Source organism: Rattus norvegicus, chromosome 5, assembly GCF_021556685.1.
Source record: "Rattus norvegicus strain SHRSP/BbbUtx chromosome 5, alternate assembly SHRSP_T2T, whole genome shotgun sequence".
In the NCBI taxonomy this organism is placed as follows: Eukaryota; Metazoa; Chordata; class Mammalia; order Rodentia; family Muridae; genus Rattus; species Rattus norvegicus.
The window spans coordinates 103,371,556-103,393,803 of NC_141538.1; the positions used below are offsets into that span (position 1 = coordinate 103,371,556).

The 22,248-nt window shown below is 44.0% G+C and overlaps 1 protein-coding gene across 1 annotated transcript in view; it reads right to left on the reverse strand.

Annotated features, from left to right (window-relative positions):
- The window catches only part of Ttc39b (tetratricopeptide repeat domain 39B), a 104,655-nt gene extending 102,576 nt beyond the window's left edge, over positions 1-2,079 (reverse strand). The window contains exon 1 of the mRNA NM_001106665.1: positions 1,907-2,079. Within this exon, the coding sequence (NP_001100135.1) occupies positions 1,907-1,948 (42 nt within the window). The 5' untranslated portion in view covers positions 1,949-2,079. The remainder of the gene's footprint in view (positions 1-1,906) is intronic.
- Between the last annotated feature and the right edge of the window lie 20,169 nt (positions 2,080-22,248).

Consider the following 22,248-nt stretch of genomic DNA (forward strand, 5'->3'; position numbering starts at 1 on the left):
GCCTTCTGGGTGCTGGGATTGAAGAGGCATGGTGCCACCACTGCCCATCAGGGTAGACTTCTTTAATCCACTTACAATTAGGGATTCTTCACAAGTACTTCAAGAATACGAGCTACAGCACCCTAATGCACACCTGCTCATCCACCCTAAATGGGTCCACACATGACTTCTCTCTCTGCCCACTCTGAGAGACCTTAAACACAGAATACTTAAGCACTCAGTAAAGGGTGGATAAACATACCACACACCCTGTACACCACGAGGGTAAAAAGCAGATTTGGCACGAACATTTGAGTTTCGTTGTGCTTTGTCTATCACCTAAGACTAATACAGCATGAGGCCTGATGAAGCCCTCTCTTGTCTGAAGTCATGCATTCACTCAACAAGCATGTATTCAAGTCTTTGTGCCAGGCTGTCTGCAGCTCTGACACCTAACTTTCACATGAGGTCCTGAGTTTGTTTTATTGGCCGTTCAAACTGAATGACCTCCATCTCAATATGCCAAGACAGTCCCACTTTACATCTACTGTTATAGCATGCATTTCTCCAACAGTAAGCAAGAGTCAGAAATACCACTCCAGTTATGAGCTGCTCTGAGTCGTGATTTTTTTTTTAAGGGAAGAAAAAAAAAAAAAAAACATGCTAGTGGATTTTTCTATGTGCCTAGAACTCACCATCTAGACCTGGGTAGCCTTGAATTTGTGACTCTCCTGCCTCAGCTGAGTGCTGAGATTACAGACCATTATCCCCAGGCTTAGGATGAGCCTTCATTTTCAATACAAATAAATTAAATGGTTAGGGACAGAGAAGCAGCTGGAGACAAAACTGGGGTAAGCAATTGAGACTGTACTATATAAACTCTATCATGCCAAGACTATGGCTATTCAATGTATACACAAGAGGGAATATTAGAAACTTTGGAGTAAGTGATAGACGGTCAAAGTACTATAGTGGCGTGTTACCTGGATTACAGAAAAATTTACGGCTGTTAAATAAAAAAGGGCAGGCAACAGACTGCCTAAAGCTATAAATAAAAGTTGTCACAGAATAATAACAAATATGCTATCACATTATTTGCCTTGTGTGTAGTTAGGACGAGCAACACAACCATGCCCCCTGGGCAAGCGCTAGTTCCCTGCTGTGTGGTCTTGGGCCCAACAGGCAAGGAAGGTCCTCGGGAAGCTCTGGTTCGCCTTCTTAACTGTCAGTAGCATAGATATAAATCCTTCAGTTTCTGGTCAGTTCTTAAGGTCAACATTTAAAGCACAATATTTATGCGTTACCAAGATCTTCTGGCAGTAAAGACAGAATCCTAACTCACTGGCTTCCTCCACATCATCCATCTATTGCATCATTTGAAACCAAAGCTTCCTCAGGCCGCGACTTGTAAAATTCAAGTCAGGTAAAATGGCAGCAGAAGCGGCAGGAGCCTGACCCTCAACTTGAGAGCAGAGCGCGCGCTCCCAGCAGCAGTAGAGTGCTAAAGGAAGCGCTGGAATCAACAGGTCGGGCGCCCCCGCCCGGGAGCGTTCAGACCCCAGCGCCGCGCGAGGACCCGGCAGGTCACTTCGGTAGCCTAGATAGGCGAGGCCGCGGGCGATTCTGGACCACAGGGGACGTTTCCCGGCCGCAGGGCTCAAGCTCCCGCCCTCGGCCCCGGGGTGACTAGGCAGCCCTACCCCACCCGCCTGGCGGACACCCCGCGGAACTTCCACAGAAAGCGACAGTCGGGTCTAGAACGGCTCCGCAAAAGCCCATAGGGTCCAAGGAGGCTCAGACGGGCTCCGGGCTGCTCTGCCTGGCCCCGTGGGACGCTGCTTGGCGTGAAGGACAGCCCTGCCCACCCTCCGTGCCAGCCAGGACTCCACGGGACTCCGCATCCAGCCCGCTCTGCCTGTCCTCGCACCTCGTCCGCGTCCAATTCCACTCGGCTGCCCACGAGCGCCATGTTCCCCTCCGCGGCGGCCGCACACCCACAGGGAACTCAGAACCGACTCTTTTCTGGGCTCTGGGTTCAGCCCAGCGCCGGTGGAGGAGGAACCAGGCGGCCCCGAGCGACTGGACCGAGCTGTCCCCGCCCCCGGCGCCGCGGTATCTACTGCGCACCCAGTACCCAAGCGGATGCCAGGCTAATGCCCCGCCCCCTCGCCCGATAGCCCCGCCCCGGCACGCGGCCCCCTTAGAGAGCAGCCAACCAGATGCCGAGGGGAGGAGTCACCCACAGAGTCAGCGGGTGCTCGGGAAAAGGACCTCTAGGGTACCGGCCTCCCTAGAGGATTGGCAGGAGCCTGGCGCCTAGGCTGGAGCGCGCAGAGCTGCCAACCCAAGGTCGTGGCTGTGCTCCGTCTGTAACTAGTGGTCCGCCTAGTCCTTGGTCCGGAACCAGAGCGTTTACTTAGCCCAGAGGGCAGAGCATCTGGCAGATGCAGCTAGAGGACAGCCACGGGTCACTGGTCACCTGGAGGCATCTGACACATCACATGCCCAAGTCGCTGTGTCAAGAACATCCTCTACAAGAGATGGGAGCTCAGTTTTGTCACTGCGTTTGCATATCAACGACTTCAATGTAACTTCAGTGTAACTCAGAGCCCTGTATATCTCCCAACACCCTCCAGGTTATTCTTGCTACAGCATCTTTCACTCAGCCCTTCTGTAAATCCAAATAGACGTAATGTAATTTGTGCTTGAATTATCCATGAGGATAGGGATGCTGTCTTTTTCAATACTGTATCTCTAAGACCTAGAACGGCGCTTCCTGTGCCTTGTGCATTCTATGTTGACTGCGTTTAGAAATTGATTCCTGTTTCTGGCTTGCAAATTTTAATTGAGCGATCCAACTGGGAAAAAAAAGTTAAAACTATATATCTTAAGGTTGAAAGACAGTTTTATTTTAAATTCCCCTAAGGGTGTGTCATTTGGTGACAAGTGTTACAAAACACCCCACTCATTTAGAGTACCCCCCAAATTTCCTATCCCTGTTCTGTGGTGTCCCCAGACACCAAATTTCTATCGCTACTATCACTACTTCCCTCTCCACCTGCCTTTTTGTATGCAGTCACTCATATACTCAGTGGCTGATTTATGAAATACTGCTAGTCCATCTGTAAACATAAAAGCAAGAAACTAGTTTTAACTGAGAACTAATCATGTACTAGGACTATGCTGGGGCCCTCATTTGTTTTGTCTCTAGTAAACTGAAACTCAAAGGCGCTTTCCTAGGGTCAGGCTGCTAAGTAAAACAGCGATGCCAGAGTCAGGAACACAGCAGTCTGACAGCAGTACCTGGCTGATAGCAGGTCTCTCTAGGACTACAGCCAACCCGCTTTTTCTCCCTGTGGATTTCAGTAGACTAGCTGAGAGGAGACCTATTAACACACATTTCCCATGAGTCACCACGGCATCCTGATACCAGCTTCATGATGTTATTGTCTGCAAGTGTCTTTGACACAGCAGCAGTAAAAAAAAAAAAAAAAAAAAAAAAAAAAAAAAAAAAAGGTTAAGGGAAGACTCCTCTTGATCAAGAGAATACAATATCTGACCTAGTTGGAGAATTGACATTCCTGTGAGGCATGTCAATCATCTGGCTAAGACATTACCACCCCTTAGAAGGAGGGCTCACCTGGAGCCATGTTAAAGAGGTAAGGGGAATGCTTCTTTCTTTAATGAGATAATGCACTTTTCTTTCATAGACACACACACACACACACACACAGAGAGAGAGAGAGAGAGAGAGAGAGAGAGAGAGAGAGACTCTTAGCAAACTGCAGACATACAGTTTCCTTAATCTGCCTGTTACTTGGAAAAGCCAAACTTTTCCTTTTCTTCTCTTTTCTATGCTTATGTTCTCTAAATGTAGCTCCTCTCCGTCACGTGTCTCGCTTCCATGATAGCTTAGAGTTCCTTTTTTTTTTTTTTTTTTTTTCTCCTCTTGCCTCCTCTGAGAAGCACCTGAGATTTTCAGTTCGCCTGCCTTGGAGTTTTTTCTTTTAAACTCTCATAAAATTGTCCTCTAACTTCCAATTGAGTCCATTCTTAAAGTATTTTATCATGAAACTAAGAACCCTGCCCCCCCAAGAGGAGACCTTGATTTCCTTAGTATCCACTAGCTACTTGAAGGGACTCCCAAAAATTCTAGCACCGCCTTTGTAACCATTTTGCAGCCAGACTGGCAGGGACGATGTCTACAAAAACAAACAAATATATGTGTCCCCTAATTGTTTCTCAGACTATCAAACAAACATGTATGCCCCCTAATTGTTTCTCAGACTATCAAAGCAATGGATCTCAAGAAATCAGAACTCCCTTGGGGAATCTCATCCTGGAAGGAAAGCCTAATGCAGTAGTTCTCATCCCATGGTAGAATGATCTTTTCACAGGGTCACCTAAGACCATCAGAAAACACAGATATTTACATTATAATTACAATTATAAAGTAACAACAAAAATAATGTTATGGTTAGGGTCACCACAACACAAGGAACTGTGTCAAAGGGTCACAGTGTTAGAAGGCTGAAAACCACTGGCCTAGAGCAGGAGCCATCCGGAAGGGAAACTTTGCTCAGAAAGAGATTTACAACTTGTCAGACTGCTTTGCAAAAACAAGGATGGGCAAGACCATGCCTTGATCTGTACTGCCCAGATTCACTTACCTCTGGGGCTCTACTGAAACCCTGACTACATTTCAGGGTCTTCCTCTCAAAGATGGACTTGGAGCAGGGGGAGATGGGAGAGGTATTGTTACTCGGGATCTCTTTATTCCTCTTCTCAGTGTGGCCACATTAAATTGATCTCCTTTTTCTGCTTCTCACCATTAATTTGGGTTCAGAAAGATGTGTGATTGAACTTGGCTTGCTGGGACACAGGCCATGACTAGAACTAACTGGTAACAGTTCCTAACGCCTATAAATCACAGGAAAAGAATGGGTTTGATTGAGGTGACAGACATGAGTTAAGCACTCTGCTGACTGGAGATATAATTCAACAGAGAAAATGTTCCACTAGCATGGAGGATGGACGGCCTGGGTATATCCTGATACTGCTGAGACCTAGTGTGGTGACACACGTCTTCTATCTGAAGACACAAGAGGGCCACTATCTATCAAGTTAGAGGCCACCCTGTACCTAGATCCTGACTCAAAAGGAAATTATTACATTGTACTCTTAGAATAGGTAAATTTTATAGTTACATATATACTATAGATATACATAGTTAACTATATACATATATATACATATACATATATATACATATGTATACACACACATATATATATGGAGCGGGTATTAGAAGTACATTCTTAAGCTGCTTAGAATGCTTAGAGATGTGGAGTGGAAAGGGTTTAGATGTCATTCAGTGCCCATGAAACATCATAACACCAATGAAATACCTTCTTAGCCATCCCTCCCTACCACTACCTCCTGTTTCTGCTTCACTTTCTGAAAGCTAGATTTCCTGTCTGGACCAGCCTCTACACTATTACTCACGCCTGATGCTCCTTTTAAAGGTCATTGCTTCCTGAGTTCGTGTAGCGTGCTTTGATGGGAAATTTTCTTATTGGTCACTTCCTCTCCCATTTGCTTGTTATCTTCACATCACTTTCAACTCCTCCAGTGTTCAAGAGACTTCAAAAACATGTGGCATGAATTAGAAACTGAATTATGCTATAATGAGAAGGAAGTTTATTCTTTAAAAAAAAAATCCTATTTATAAGCTTGGGTTCAGTGGAGGATCTCTGGATACATAGATCAGAGACTAAACCTGAAGTCCTATATGTTCTCAGGTCAACTATCTGTGCTTCAATTGTGAGTAATAAGTGTGTGGTAGCCACTGGAACATCTAGTTTCTGGTTTTTTTCTTTCTTTTTCAGCATAGGAGTAGCTTTATAAGATTCATGAATGATTGGGCTGGATGCCCTCTTCTGGTGTTGTCTGAAGACAGTGACAGAGTACTCACATTTACCTTATGATAAATCTTTAAAAAAAAAAGACCACAGATGATAAATATAAAACAGCTCTTTCCTGTGAACAATTAGGATGGGTTCATTTGATAAACAGAACTCTCCTTGCCAGGAATCATTATGCTCTGGTAGGAAAGTGTGATTACTCAGAGTCCATTTCCTGGCTTATCTAGTATAAGGATTAAGCAAGACAGCTGGAAGAATATTTCAGTTTAAAGCCACACGTACTGAAAGAAATTTCTGTTTCAAAATCAATCTCATATTGGGGACAGTTTCATTCTCACTATTTATGGACTCTTTACCCTTGGCTTGGTGTGGGGACTTTTGTTGATGCTTGATTTAAATAAAAACTACATTTTCACTTGTGTAAGAGCAGCTCGAATCTATGTGCTTGTGATAAGTCATGTTTATGAATGGGTTTGTCTCGGTTCTTGAAGAGTTTCTCCTTCTGGGACAGCCCCTCCCTCTCTGACACACTCTGCCCCACCCTCCTGCTGCCTTTGTGGCACCCTTCCCTGGAATCTACTTCATCTGCACATGTCACTTGCTTAAATTCTGTGACTCGAAGCAACACCTCCTCTACTATAATGTAAGCTACATGCTTAATAAGTGGCCATTGCATGAATGAATTATAAAATGTTCATAGTACATTAAAAATTATTGCTTTGACCTTGCTTTGCCAATTCCCATAATTAGCATAAAAATGCTGGGATTAAGGAATGAGTTCGATTCCCAGAAGTCACTTTTCACTAGTAGGACGCAGTGGCTGGCATGCATTTGTAATCCCAGATGAGAAGGCAGAGGCCAGGGTCCAACTTGTCAAGTTCTGAGTCAGTGAGAGCCCTTGTCTTAAAACAACAACAACAACAAAAAACAACATGGGTGGCATCTGAATGACAGCCAAGGTCATCCTCCGGCGTCCACACACAAGTGTACATGCGTTTGTACAATGGAAGAGCTGGGCATGGTGGCACACAGCTGTAATGTGAGCACTCTGGAATTAAAGGCAGGACATGCTGTTTCCTTAACAGAATAGCTGTCTTTACATCTACTGATTTAAATGATGAAAAATGAGACATTTAGGATTTGGCATAAGGTAAGTGAATGGAAAAGAAATCAAAAGGAAAGGAAAGGTCACGGCTGCGTCTACATATGGTGGAGAAAGTTTATTACAAGTATGTGAGGCTGGGGATTTAGCTCAGTGGTAGAGCGCTTACCTAGGAAGCGCAAGGCCCTGGGTTCGGTCCCCAGCTCCGAAAAAAAGAACCAAAAAAAAAAAAAAACACACACACACACACACAAAAAAAAAAAAAAACACACACAAAAAAAAAAAAAAAACACACACACACACACAAAAAAAAAAAAAAAAAAAAAAAAACCATGGGCTAAACAAGTATGTGAGAGAGCACAGACAGAGGCAGACAGATCCGAAAGCCTCCGGAGTGATGATAACCCTGGACCACGTGGGGAGAGGGAACAAGGAAACCAAGTATAGCAGCAGCCAGGAGGCCAAAGGTACAAACGGAGCAAAAGCGTGGCAACCAACTGTCTGGATTATATAAGGAAGGGCTTCTGGAAGAAAAGCAGCCCAGCCCCGCCCCAAGACTGGAGAATTCAGGGTAGAGGGCTAGTGTGCCAGCCACACCCTGTAACAGGTGTGGACTAAGGGATCCTGGGAGAACCTAGAGGCCAGGTCCACTTTGATATGTTAAATAGGCTCCTCCCTCCCTCTCCACCCCACACCCACCTCCCACCCCCCCTTCCCCATCCCACCTCATCCCCACCCCCACACCCCCACCGCCATCACCTTCCCTCCTAGAGGAGCCCCTTAGAAGAAAAAGGAAGCAACAATACAAAGACTCACTATCCCCGCAATATGTGATTTCCAGGTGGTGTTGAAGAAACATAAGGCCAATAAATAGGAGCAAATCTGTAGCAACCTTTTCATTGCTTTCTGTCCTCCATGCTTCCTGGACACCATGAGTAAGAGAATCTGATTCTTACATAAGGCAGCACGGTCTTACAAGAAGCTTTCATTCCAAGGACTTCTCTGGAACTAAAAGTGGCCAGTGAGGGGCTGGATGGTGGCAGAGTGCTGAACCCGGGGTTCAATCCTACTACTGCTTAAGATGGACATGGTGGTATGTGTCTGTATCCCCAGAACTCTGAAGGTGGAAGGAGCGTGATAAAGAATTCCAGTCGTCCTTGGCTATATAAGAAGTTCAAGGAAAGCCTGAGCTGTAGCAAACCCTGCCCCACCCCCCTAAAAGGAGGCAGTATCTGGATACAATGTATCTGGATATGGTGGTGCTCGCCTAGAATCCCAATGCCTGAGAGGTGGGAGCAGGGTTCCAATGATGGAATGTCCCGGGTTTGACCAATGGTACCAAAAGAGAAAAGAGACGACAACTCTGGTGTCTGGCCCTGGGACAGGAGACTGAGGTGCATATTTTACATATCAAAGCAACCTAGTCTCCAGATTCTCCTGAATTTTGCTGCCCAGAGAGGCTGGGCTACCCTTCCCTCAGATTCTCCACCCTAAGTAATCCAAACATTTGGTCTCCCTGCCCCACCTCCGCTTTCTCCAGTTTTCTGCAAGCAAGTCTTTCCTCTTTTCTTCTCCCTCCCTCACCACCATCTCCCCACCACGACTTCCCTGGCCTCCCTTCTTGGGGCCAGTGAATTCGCCCACCCAAGAGGAATTTATCAACAAACCTGCCTTTAATATATTCTAATCTGGCTTGAATTAGCTCATTTCACTAGTGGAGAAATAACCTGTTAAACACAAGTGCTGACCAATGAGAAATATTACAGTTGACGTCTTAGAAGGCTGTTTAAAATGAACCCCATTTTTCTCTTCCACCATGCCTCCCTCTTCAACTAAAACACAGCAGTGGTTGGAGCTTCTGTCCTATTGGACCATGAGGCAATACTTGAGCAAAACGTTGGGGCTCCTAAGAGCTGTGGAATCTCCACCCAAGTCTCTCTGAACTACCATCCTCTAGCTTCCTAGTGATCGACCAGTAGCTACCTCTGTTTGGTCTGGAGTTTTTTTGCTCTGTTTTGCTTTGGTTTTTTGTTGTTGTTTTAAGATTTATTTATTATATATAAGTACACTGTAGCTATTCAGACACATGAGAGGGGGGCATCGGATCTGACTACAGATGGTTGTGAGCCACCATGTGGTTGCTGGGATTTGAACTCAGGACCTCTGAAAGAACAATCAGTGAGTGCTCTTAACCACTGAGCCACCAGTCTGTTATCAAGTGTTATACTAAATGCGGATTCCCAAGGTCTGGTTGCCCCAGAGAGGAGAGTCTGAACGTAGTCCCAAATGACCTTGCCCCCAAGTTATTGCCGATTGGTGAATAATGACGTGTACAGCCTATAGCTGGGCAGGGTTGAGATAGGTGGGGCTCTGTGTTCCTGGGCTTGGGTCTGAGGAGAGAGAGAAGGTGGAGAGCAAAGAAAGATGTTATGTCCTGGGTTGGGCGTCAAGAAAACATGGCCCCCTAAGGCTGACCAACTGGAGTTAAGAGCAGCCAAGACGGAACTAAGTAATAACTCCGAATTATCAATAGAAAAGTAGATTCTAATAGCACAGAGAGTAGATATCTGCCCAACCTAAATGCTAATAAATGGCTTCAGAGTTCTCCTTAATGCTCATAAAGGCTTAGTATAAATATAAAGGTTGTGTGTATGTCTTTTATCCAGGCACTGACTGGTCAAAGGCAGGGTAGAAGCCTTGGATAGAGATTAAATATTTTCTACAATAATCTCCATCAAGCCATTATTAAACTGAGATTTCAAAATAAACCTAATTCAAAGTGTTATTGCATGGACATACCCACCCATTCTAGAAAAACCAGTTTAGAACTTCTGCTCCATGGCCGATCAGAACAAGTAACTAAAGCAGTTACGGCACTGCACAGTTTCTCTCTTGAGGTCTCCGTAAGAATTCTTCCTCTGTTCTATCATGACTTCTCTGATATCTTTGCCTTCATATGCTGGGCTCTCTTACAATCCCCGACTCCAAATATTCCCCCCATTCTGAAAAATACTCTCATCTTTTAAAATACACCCTTGTGGCAATGTTCACATCATTACGATAGCTCCTTATCTCTCTTTCCCCCTTCTTCCTCCCCTCCTCTTCCTCTTCCTTTTTATTCTCTATTTATTTATTTTATTGGTCTGGTCTTTTGCGAGTCTGCCTTTACATCCATGCTGGTGTCTGAGGTCGGAATTCGGTGTCAGGTCCCCCTGGGACTGAGCCTACTGGTGTCTGTAAAGTACCATGTGGGTCCTAGGAACCGAGCCCAGGCCCTCTGCAGGAACGACCAATGCTCTTAACCACCGAGCCATCGCTCTAGTCCTTTCATTTTTTTGAGACACGACCTTGCTTTGTAGCCCAGGGTAGCCACCATTCCTGATCCTCTTGATTTAACCTCCCAAATCTTAGTGACGGGGATTTAGAGCAACATCTCAGCCTTTAGTGAGTCTAACTCATTTAGGGTGCCAGGCAATCAATGGTCACCAAACCCACTGGCTTCAGAGTTCTCATTCCCAAAAGAAACAGGAAATGTGGACAAGAGTGAGAAATGTGAATATGTTAAGAGAAGTACAAGTTGTCAAAAGTGGATGTTCCAAAGGAGGAAAGCTGGGAGATCACCTTGCTGTCTTGCCCAGTGACCTGTGGGAAGTTATAGCCAGAACTCGCTACTGATGTCATCTTTATTGAGACTGGTTATCCTAGAAAACATCACTGGCCAAGCCAGTAGAGGGTCCACACATGTTAGGCATGCTCCCAACCAGAGAAGTGACTATGTGTCATTCATCCAGCGGGGGAGAAGTCACACGTGTATGTGACTAGCTCATAAGCCTCCACTCCCTTGCCTAAGGGGAGTGAGTACCGTCTCAACTAGGATTTCAGGAGAACAGCTCCGTCCGTACCTGGTTGGCTTTATCCATATTTAGCAATTCTCTTCTCATTTGCATCTTTTAGTCCTAGTATTAACCACACATCTGTCTGGGCTGCGGTTTCTACACCAGCCTAGAATAGGGTCATGCACAAACCATTTTTGCAAGACAGGCAATTGAAACATCTCTGTTCTAACATCAGTTTCAGCTCAGCACTTTAATGATAAGCCCCAAGTGTCTTTAAAGTGAGGGTTCTCAAGTTTAAGCCTGCACCTGAAGAGCTTGTTAAGACAGGCCACAGGCCACAGCCCAAGTTCCACAGTTTCTGATTAGCTCCATGTGGCATGGGGGCCAGTTTCTGCTGCCATTGTTAACTCCAGAATCACCCTGTGAAAGTCACCACTCTTGAGCATAGCAAGAAGTTGTCTATGCCCTTGGAGGATAGGTGACCTACCTGGCTTCCAGATGGAGCCCACCGACTAACTGTCCAGAGGGAAAGTAGGGAGAATGATCTTATGTAGTGCTATGAGCTGAATACTGATGCCCTCCCACCCAGACTTTGTATGGGGAAATCTAATGTTCATCCTGGGGAATACTAAGAGGTGGGTCCTTTAAGGAAAGTTTGGTGATGAGGGCTCCCCTCATGGTGGGATTACCTCCCTTTCCTATGGAGGTTCTGAAGCTGGAGCATGGATTGACAGACGTGAGTGACAGACGCCGTATCTGCTAACACCTTGATTGTGGACTTCCCAGCATCGAAATATTCTTTGTGTGTGTGTTGGGGGTGAGGGGAGAGGCAGGAGGTGAGATTGTGTCTCACCATAGCCCTTAGTCAAGCCTGGTCTCATGGCATTCCTGCTGATGCCCAAACGCTGGAATTATAGACACCAGCCGCCACCCAGTCTTTAAAATATTAATTTCTATTATTTATATGTTATCCAGTGCACAATATCCTCCTTGATGTTCTTCCAAATTAGGAGAAACAGTCATTTCTGATGTGATTCAGTAAAAACCATTTCATCGTCATAAACTTTTGTTGACGTTTGAGACAGGGTCTCTTTGTATAGCCCCGGCTGTCCTGGAATTCTACAGGTAGAACAGGCTGGACTTCACATTCACAAGTAACCACCTGCCTTTGCCTCAGAAATTAAAGAGGTGCACCCCCATACCTGGTGTCATTTTCACAAGCTTCAATTTTGTTGACCAATGTGGGGTAGGGGAATCTAGGTTCTCAGTGTAGCTAATGAGTCCAGTACCTACCTGGACAGCCGACTACCTGTAAACAGTCTGCATCTGCCCCAGGACACCCAGGTTTCTGTTTCTTAACTACTGTGATTTGAAGACAGTTTGAATATTTCTCCCCTCCCGACCCCAGGCTTCACAACTGAAACTTAATCCCCACTGTGAGATGCTCTGAGGCCTGGGATTTAATCTGATTGTTGTATTTAGAGATGGGGCTTCAGGGGAACCGATTAGAGTTAGCTTAGGTCATTAGAACAAAACCCATATAAATGGATCCTGATGGCTTTAGGAGAGAGTACACCTGGGTAAGTGCTGCCTGCCTCTTGTAATGCTCTACACAGCTCCGAGATGAGATGCTGCCAAGAAGAAAGCGATCACCTGATGTGACCTAGACCAGGCACTAGACCTTCGACTTCCAGAACTAAGAGCTAAAATAAACATATTTTCTTTACAAAAATACCCTGCCTCTGGTGTTTCATTATAGTGATAAAAAGGGGGTTAATAAACTGACCTTGATCTGCTTCAATTCTTTCAGGTATACGTGTGTGAATCAAACGTGAAGTGAGGTATTAAAGTGGAGAACCTCAGTTCAAACCCCTGCACCTGTTTAAAGATGAGTGTACTGATGTGCACATTCCGAACATGGTGGAGACAGGAGGATCGCCAGGACACGCTAGCTACCAATCTGACTCCAGGTTCAGTGACAGACCCTGTCTTACCAGAATACATCAGAGAGGGACAGAGCAGGACATCTGACATCTCTGGCCTTTGCACACCCATGGGTGCATACACCCACACATATGAACTTACAACCACACAGAAAGAAAAATAATGAGTAAATGAAACAAAAAAGAATAAACTATATAACTTCCATGTTTAAAAAAACTACAGTTCTGGGAATCTGAAGATTGACTCTGAGGCAGAGCTCCATCGTGCATTGCTACTATGGAGTGTGATATACTGTGCTGGGCGTGACGAAATGGACACGTTCATTGTTTCCAAACACACTCGACCATTTTCCTCTTTTATTAAAGATAATCAAAGCAAGATAATCATTTGCAAATATGAAAAACCTGGACTGAGAACTTATATAAATTCATCTAGAGGAGTAATTGGTGGAGATCATCTCCAATTTGGTCTGCTAGAACCTTCCATAAGAAGGTTCAGAGTTGGCTTTCAAAAGTAGAGAGCCAACCAAGGGCTCTCCATCACACTTCATCTGCAACACCTGGCTGAATTCCTCTCTTCTTGGGGCCTTAAAATATTCTGAAGCACTTATGCCTGTCAGGAGGTGGCATCCTCTCCTGTGAGCCATCATTTCCAATTGGCTCTTGTTAGAAAGAAAACAGGTGCTAATTTCATTTGTGTAAATAACTATATTTCCATAAACAAATTGTTACCAAAAATTTGTGGGAGGAGAGCAAATATTTGAATTCTGTTTACCAAAGCCTAATGCTTACAAAATTTCTATAAACTATGGACAGTTTTCAGAACAGTAAAGTCTCCTTAAGCCTGTGAAATAAAATGAACAAAAATCAATGTTCCAAATGAAAAGCAAGTTGATAAAGACCCTAACACTTCATTAGTTTAGCCCCATATGGATGAGAAAGGCCCTCATAGACTCACAGGCTTGAATGCTTAGCCTTCAGGATGTGGAACTACTTGAGAAGGACTAGGAGGTGTGGCCTTGTTGGAGGAAGTGTGTCACTGAGAGCAGGCCTTGAGGTTTCACCAAGCCCAGTGTCTCCTCCCACCCTCTTCCTGCTGCCTAAAAGTAGGAATGTAAAGCTCTCAGCTGCTACTGCTACAGTGTCATGCCTATAGCATTAACATTAACTCTCTAAAGTTATAGGCAAGCCTCCAGTCATGGAGTTGCCTTGGTCATGGTGTCTCTTCACAACAATAGAATAGTGACTAAGACAATGAGCCCAAATGTTTTTACAGGGGAAAAAAGTCAGTCTCTGTGGCTGGCCAAGCCTTAGAACAACATGAGCCAGGCAGTCAGCTGTTAGTCTACTCTGATGAGCAAGTGACAAGAACACCAGGCTGTTTCTGTGACACACATTTTAGCACACTAACCAGGATTTATGACTAGCAATATGCACTAAGATGTTCTAGACTGCTATGAATCTCAAACAAGCCTAGTTGGTTTAACATATCCCTTTTAGATTCGTGGGGTCCAGTGAAAAATCCCAATAAAAAAAAAAGCTTAGTTCAAAATTTGATTTGAAAAAACGTGTCAAATAAACCAAAAAGTTAAAACACTCAATGAAAAGGTTACTGTGGGAGCCTATGAAGTGCATCATATGCACTATGAGGCCAAATTTATCAATCTGAGTTCAATCCCTGGGACCCACATGGTGGAAGACGAGAACCACTTCTCATAAGTTGTACACACTCAAACACAAATTAAAATGAGATAAAAACAATTTCGAAAGCTACTGTGGAATAGCATTTATTTAACCAGAATAATGATTAAAAGACATTAAAAGCAAATGTAGGGCATCACAAAATTTGTAGAAAAAAAGATTTATAAATTACTTTATCATTAAATGTTGTTAACTAATCAAAGACTTAAGAACAACAAAATACAAGAAATTATTTGTGAAAGTGTGTATGTGTGCTATATCTGTATGTCAATGTGCTCACAGGGAAGTAAGAGGAAGAGATCAGTCATGCCATACCCACTAAGGCAGGCATGCACTGGTGTGTGTGTGTGTGTGTGTGTGTGTGTGTGTGTGTGTGCGTTGTGTGTATGTGTGTGTGTTGAGTGTGGTGTGTGTGTGTGCGTTGTGTGTATGTGTGTGTGTTGAGTGTGGTGTGTGTGTGTGCGTTGTGTGTATGTGTGTGTGTTGAGTGTGGTGTGTGTGTGTGCGTTGTGTGTATGTGTGTGTGTTGAGTGTGGTGTGTGTGTGTGCGTTGTGTGTATGTGTGTGTGTTGAGTGTGGTGTGTGTGTGTGCGTTGTGTGTATGTGTGTGTGTTGAGTGTGGTGTGTGTGTGTGCGTTGTGTGTATGTGTGTGTGTTGAGTGTGGTGTGTGTGTGTGCGTTGTGTGTATGTGTGTGTGTTGAGTGTGTGGTGTGTGTGTGTGCGTTGTGTGTATGTGTGTGTGTTGAGTGTGTGGTGTGTGTGTGTGTGTGTGTGTGTGTGTGTGTGTGTGTGTATGTGTGTCTGGCCAGGAAGTCCTGGGATCTCCTGCTTACCCTTAGCACTGGAGTTACAGTTGTTTGTAGCCACACCTAGTTTACTCACATAAATGCTGGGGATTCCCACTCAGACACATATGTTTGCACAGCAAGCACTCTTACACACTAAACCTTGTCCAGGCCCCAGGAAATTATTTAGATGAAACAGAGAATCTCTCATCCTTGCTATTATTCTCACTTTTTCTTTTCTTTGTTAATAGTTTACTCAAACAATGAACTCAAGTCTTTTACTATCTCTTATCAGTGCTATTTTAGAAAGCTAATTTTTAAAAAAATATTTATTTATTTATTATATATAAGCACTGTAGCTGTCTTCAGACACACCAGAAAAGAGCATCAGATCTCATTATAGATGGTTGTGAGCCACCATGTGGTTGCTGGGATTTGAACTCAGGACCCCTAGAAGAGCTGTCAGGGCTCTAAACCGCTGAGCCACCTCTCCAGGCAGAAAGCTAATTTTTAATAGGAAAGACTAAGTAAGGCAAGGTTCAGGCTCCTAAGGAGACTGACACAAACAATGCAGTGAGTTTCAGGCCTATAATCCTATAACTCAGAAAGCTGAGGCAGGAGAATCACAAGTTCAAGGCCTGCCTGAGCTATACAATGATCATACGGTCAACCTGGGAAACAGTGAGCTCCTGTCTCAAAACAAAAAGTGAAGCTGGGCAGTGGTGGTGCGTGCTTTTAATTCCGTCACTTCTTAGGCAGAAGCAGTAGGATCTCTCTAAGTTTGAGGCCAGCCTAGTCCTCAGAGAGCGTTCCAGGACGGCATACTGAAACGATTTTCCAACTTCCATTACATTCGGTTACAAGTATAAGATTGTTAGTCAAATAACCCCATTTTTTAAAAATAGAAATTTAGGAAACAATTCTGAACTGTCATTTATGGATGACAGTTGAGGATGTGGTTGATGACAGGGTTTTGAGCTGATCTACAAAAGATCTAATCAGTGAATAGCCCACATGCAAAATTCTGTGGGTGTTGTGACCCGAGAGATCTGGTACATTTTAAGGTAAAATCAGAAAACAGAAAACATTCTGTCTGAAAGTTCACTTATCAAGTTTTCATTTAATTACTTCTTGATTGGTGTGTGTGTGTGTGTGTGTGTGTGTGTGTGTGTGTGTGTGTGTACAATGTGAGTGTCCTGTGTGCCATGTGTGTAGAGACAACTTTGTAGTCAGTTCTTCCCTTCAACCTTTATATTGGTTCTGGGGATTGAGCTCAGGTCACCAGACTTGAGCAGCAAACATCTTTACCCACTGAGCCATCTCTCTGGCCCATCTAAGCTTAGTCTTAACCATTATGCTTGAAGAACTTTACAAGATAGTAAACAAACGAATGGCTTGATTTATGTCATTATTACACTGGCATCTCCAGGCCATTCTAGGTCATTCGCCCTGAGTCGTTGGGCTATTATTTTACTGTAGATTTGCTTTGTTTTGTGATACGTTCTCACGGGCTTCACTATGTAAACCTTGGTCACTCCAAAGTCACAAATGTCTGCCCGAATCTGCCTCCCAGTGCTGGCATTACAGGTGTGAGCAACCACACTGGGCTGGTTTGCAAAGTCTTTCTTTCCCCATCTTAACTGGAGTGCCAAGAAGAACAAAACTTTGCAGCAAGCTCAGAAGCCAGGAATGGGTTTTCACAATTAATACAGGTCCGTACAGCCAGAGAACACCTGAGCAAGGCCTTTCAAAAATTTATTTTCTGGTTTTAATTTTTTATTTATCACTTTATTCTATTCCACTTTATTTTATCTGGCCTGCATGTGACAGACGAAGCTTGTTTTGTTTTGTTCTTTGTGTTTTTGCAAATTAAAACGACCAATTTATATGTCAAAACTTTTCCTAATACTATAAGAAGCACCTTTAAGATAATTTTTGAAGCCAGGTATGGTGGTACATGCCTGTAATTCCAGGAAAGAAAAGGAGGAGTCAGCCTGAGCTGTCTAGTAAATTCAAAGCAACCTTGGGCTGTAAAGGAAGTGCATCACTCAAAATAAAAACAACGATTAAATAGATGCTTTGACTAAATTTTCAAATAACATTTGTGTGTTCAAAAACACACAAATATTTCAACCAAACAAACAAAACATCACAGTGAAAAGGAAAATAAACATAGAAGCTCTTCTTGATACCATAGCTCAAAAAAAGATCCCAAGAGGAGGAAATCAAGATCATTAGACCTGACTGAGGTGGGAAGTTAAGGTTTGCGTGAATGCTTAGTCACAGTTGGTGAGCTGTTCAGGGAGGATTAGGAGGCGTGGCCTTGTTGGGGGAGGAGTGACTGAAGTTGGGGCTGGGGAGGTTGAGGTTTCAAAGGCCTCACACCACTCCTGGCGCTTTCTCTGCCTCTTGCTTGCAGTTTTGAGACCTGAGCTCTCAGCTGTTCTCTCAGCCTTGCCATCATGCACTTAACCCTCCAAAACTGTAAACCCATTAAATGCTTCCTCTTCTATAGTGCCAAGGAGGGATATAATTCATCCTCAACTTTCATAAATTTGTAGCTGAGATAGAGTCCTCAAAAGCAAGGCAATTAATGAGAAAAAAGAATCGAGATTACTCACATGCCTGGAAGATAAGTCACTCACGGCAGTGGCCTGGGAGGCTACCTTACATGGTGTGTATTCTAACAAATAGTTCATGCTGGAGAAGTGACAGAACCCAGGAAGAGTTCAGAGGGGGACACGGTCGGAGGGTACCCTTCAGAGCTGTTGGCAGACCTTCTGGGGCCATTCTGTTGGAACCGATTAGCAAACACTGAAGAGCAGGATTTATATCCAAGCACCAGGCAGGAAAAAGAGGAAGAGGGAAAGGCTCCTGTGTGGGGACAATCTCTCCTACAGTGTGGAAGCATCACCTGTCAATAAAATGCTGGTGGCCTGTCACCTTAGGCAGGAAACAGCAAAGTGGGATTTTGGGTAAAGAGAGAGGATTTCTAGGAATTGAGTCAAGTGCAAAAGAGATTCACCCTGAACCCTGTGGGCGCATGAAATTGAGAAGGTGACCAGCCGTGTGGCACCCTTAGAATGAAGCAATGGGATGATTAAGTTATGCGTTAGTCAGGGAACAAACCACGGCTGTGACCCAGGCATTTACTCGTGTATAAGAAGTCTCAGAATCAGTATTTTGGGGAACAAAGTGTATGGGTGGAAAAACACAACGTTACAGATGACTTTAACTATGGTCTTGGACCTCGTGAAGCCTTATCTTGTTTTTAGGCAGAGAGTGTAGGGAGAAGAGTTCTGCTTTTTTATTATCTTCAGCTTAATACTCCTTTATACATAGAAGATATTTATCTTTATTGACTCCAAAAGCAAAAGCCGCTCAATAAGTACTAGCAAACTAAAGCAATAAGTTGAATTGACTCCACGTACAAGGATGGTTCACTATACAAAAAACAAATCTACATGCTATGAACACACTAGTAAGAACTGAGTGAAACACGCACATTATCCCACGTAGTTGACAGAAAATATTTGACAAAATCTAATCTCTTTTTATGATATAAAAATAAAAACCCAACGAACTAGCAATAGAAGAAAACATTTTCGGGGTTGGGGATTTAGCTCAGCGGTAGAGCGCTTGCCTAGCGAGCGCAAGGCCCTGGGTTCGGTCCCCAGCTCCGAAAAAAAGAAAAGAAAAAAAAAATGAAAAAAAAAAAAAAAAAGAAAACATTTTCAACATGATCAAAGCCATACATGAAAACTCCATAATTAGAAGTGTTACCGGAATTTTTAGCAATACAAGTCTGGGCATCTCAACAAACTGGTCTGGACAACCTATCCTAAACATGGCATTGGAAAAGACATAAGTAATAATGAAAAACATAAAAAGGAAATTTATTCAGTGTGGCCACATTAGAAAAGGAGCAAATAAAGAGGGGGCCTGAGTTGGAGAGATGGCTCAGTGGTTAAGAGCACTGACTGCTCTTCCAGAGGTCCTGAGTTCAAATCCCAGCAACCACATGGTGGCTCACAACCATCTGTAATGGGATCTGATGCCCTCTGGTGTGTCTGAAGACACACAGTATACTCATATAGAATAAATAAATAAATCTTTTTATAAATAATTATACCTTATTAAGTTATACTATATACTAATTATATAATATAATGTATAGTTATATAATAATTTGTTATAAATAATTGTGTTTTAATAATTTATTATAAATAATTATAAATTATAAATAATTTACGATAAACCTGCGATGCCGCCCAGGTTGATCTGCAGGACACAGGCCTGAAGGCAAGCAGCGTGAATGACTATGATCCTGATCACCATGTGTGGCATCTCTTTCAGGGAAGAAAGCTCCTTCTCAGGCTGGTACCTGGCTTCAGCTTTTTTCATTCCCCAGATGAGATTCCTGGAGAAATCTTAAGTCTTTGGGATCCAGCGTTTCAATACTCTGATATCCTCAGTATCTCTCTTTAAAGTGCCTTCTCAGCTGTCAGGGCAGGCACATTACCAACCTTCCGGGCAAAAGACTGAAACTCTTTCTCCTAACATCAAGAAGAAGAATGTTCTCTTTCAACATCTCCTCTCAATGTTGTGCTGGAAATTCTAGCCAGGGCGACAAAAGAAAACATAATGACACACAAATCAGGAGAGAAGAAAGCCATCTTCCACAGTCACAGACGACACCATCCGACACAGGGAAGACCAAAGAAGCCACAGAAAAACTATGAGGGCTAGTGATCAAATTCAGTGAAACTGTAAGACGAAGAGGTTCTTTAGAATCGTGTGTGTGTGTGTGTGTGTGTGTGTGTGTGTGTGTGTAAGAGAATTCTCACCCTCGCTAGAACCTACAGTTGAAAGTGGGAAAAGATCTGAATTGATAATTCTCCAAACATGCTATACAGATGTCTAGCAAGCATATGAGAAATACTCTACATCATTAGTCATTAGGAAAATGAAAGCTATAATAAAAGTAGCATTTCACGCCCACACGAATGACTTAAGTTTGACAAAAAGGGAAGAAAGCATTGGCAAGAGCAGAGAGAAATTGCTGCTAGAAATGCAAAATGGTGTAGGCACCGTAGGAAACAGATGGGCAGTCCTTGAATAATCCACACACAGGCTTTCCATGAGACAGTAAGTCTCTCGTGGGTGACCCAAGGGACAAAAGGCAGGTGTTCAAGCAAATAGGAGTGCTCCTAGCAAGCCTGTGCACAATTGCAGAATGATAGAACAGATCCAAGGTACCTCAGTGGCTGACTGGATTTAAAAAATGTGGTATATTTGGGCTAGAGATGACTCAGCAGGGAAGAGCATTGACAGCTCTTCCAGAGGTCTTAGCAGTAAAACCCTCGCTCAAGCAATACCCATAGGTGGTGTTTCCAGTGGCCAAGGCATCATGCTGGTTTTCCTTCCTTCCTTCCTTCTTTCCTTCCTTCCTTCCTTCCTTTATCTCTTCCTTCTTTCCTTCCTTCCTTTCTTTCCTCCTTCCTTCCTTCGTTATTTATCTATTTATATAAGACAGGGTTTCTCAGTGTGTAGCCCTGGCATTCCTGGAACTTACCATGTAGACTGGGCTGGCCTTGAACTCAGAGATCCACCTGCCTCGGTGCACAGCCCCACCCCACCCCCACCTCAGTGCTGGCATCAAAGCCAATACTCCACCATTACCCAGTTCCAGCTAATTAAAAATTAGGTTTTGGTTTGATTTGGCTTTCTGAGCCCCAGCTGATATGTTAGTCTCCCTTGTCCTGGGGATTGCAGGCATTCTCAGCCAGGCCTCAGAACAGAGTGACAAGGATGATTAAAATTAGCTCAGAGAGGACTGGCAGAGAATGTCTATGACAGACACTGATAGGCCTCAAATCAGAGAAAATGTTCAGTCCTCATGAAGTCCACATGCCAGTGCCGCAGAGAAAAATGCCAGATAAGGCCACATTCCTGTAATAAAGCGTTTAGGAGGCCAAGACAGGATCAGGAGTTCAAGACCAGTATGGGCTGCATATCCCTATTTTCAGACTCTGTCAGAAAAGAAAACAACCAGTCATTAATGATATGATACACACAGATAGGCACCAAGAATGGAAAAGAGGCTAAAGGTATTGGACACTACATTGACAATCGCTTTGAGGCACTCCTAGGAGAGCAGTCCTCCTGCAGCTAACAATTACAAACTTAGAAATGAAAGAAAGGGGATGAGAGGGGAAAGGAAGCACCTTGAATTACTGTAAATGACCCCCCAAAGGCAGTCTTACAGTGAAGGGTTTTTAGCTCGAAAGCAGCTCCAACACAGGAGTTTCATTAGTTCAAAGAACTGAGTCTAGAGTGGCCATAGCAGGTGGAGAGGAGAAATCCAGGAACAGGGTAAAGGTAAGGGGGTGGGGGAGTGGAACATGGGGCGGAGCCTGGTCGGACCTCTGGCTGTTCCCAGTTATACAGGGTCAACTCCCAGCTGCTTAGCCAAGGTTAAAAGAACCAAGCTTTATAGCAGGGCAAAGAGCATTTACTGCATGTGTTTGGCTAAGTCAACCAGCTAACTTCTGTTTTTGATTTAAATGCGTTGCTCTTCTGAGAATGTGGAGGTCCAAATCAAAGCCCTTAAAAAACTCGCCTTAAAGGCTATCTTCCTACCCACTACACGTGGGCTCCTCAGATGTGACTCTCTCTTCCCTCTTTGTCGGATGAGAAAGGGAAGCGGGGGGGGGGGGGGGGGGCGGGGGGCAGTTTGGCATCAAGACTCAAAAGCAGCATTGTGCGTGCCTTTGGCACAGTACTCCCTTTTTGAGATCTCACCTCTCGAAGATAAGCAAAAACCACACACAAACATACAAGTAAGAAATACAGGGCGGGGCTCGCCATGTCCTCACATGCCTAGGATCTCAGCTCAGGAGTCAAAGGCAGGGAGACAGATCTTTGCAAGTTCCAAGTCAGTAAAGGTTCCATGGTAAGGCCCCGACCCCTCCTAC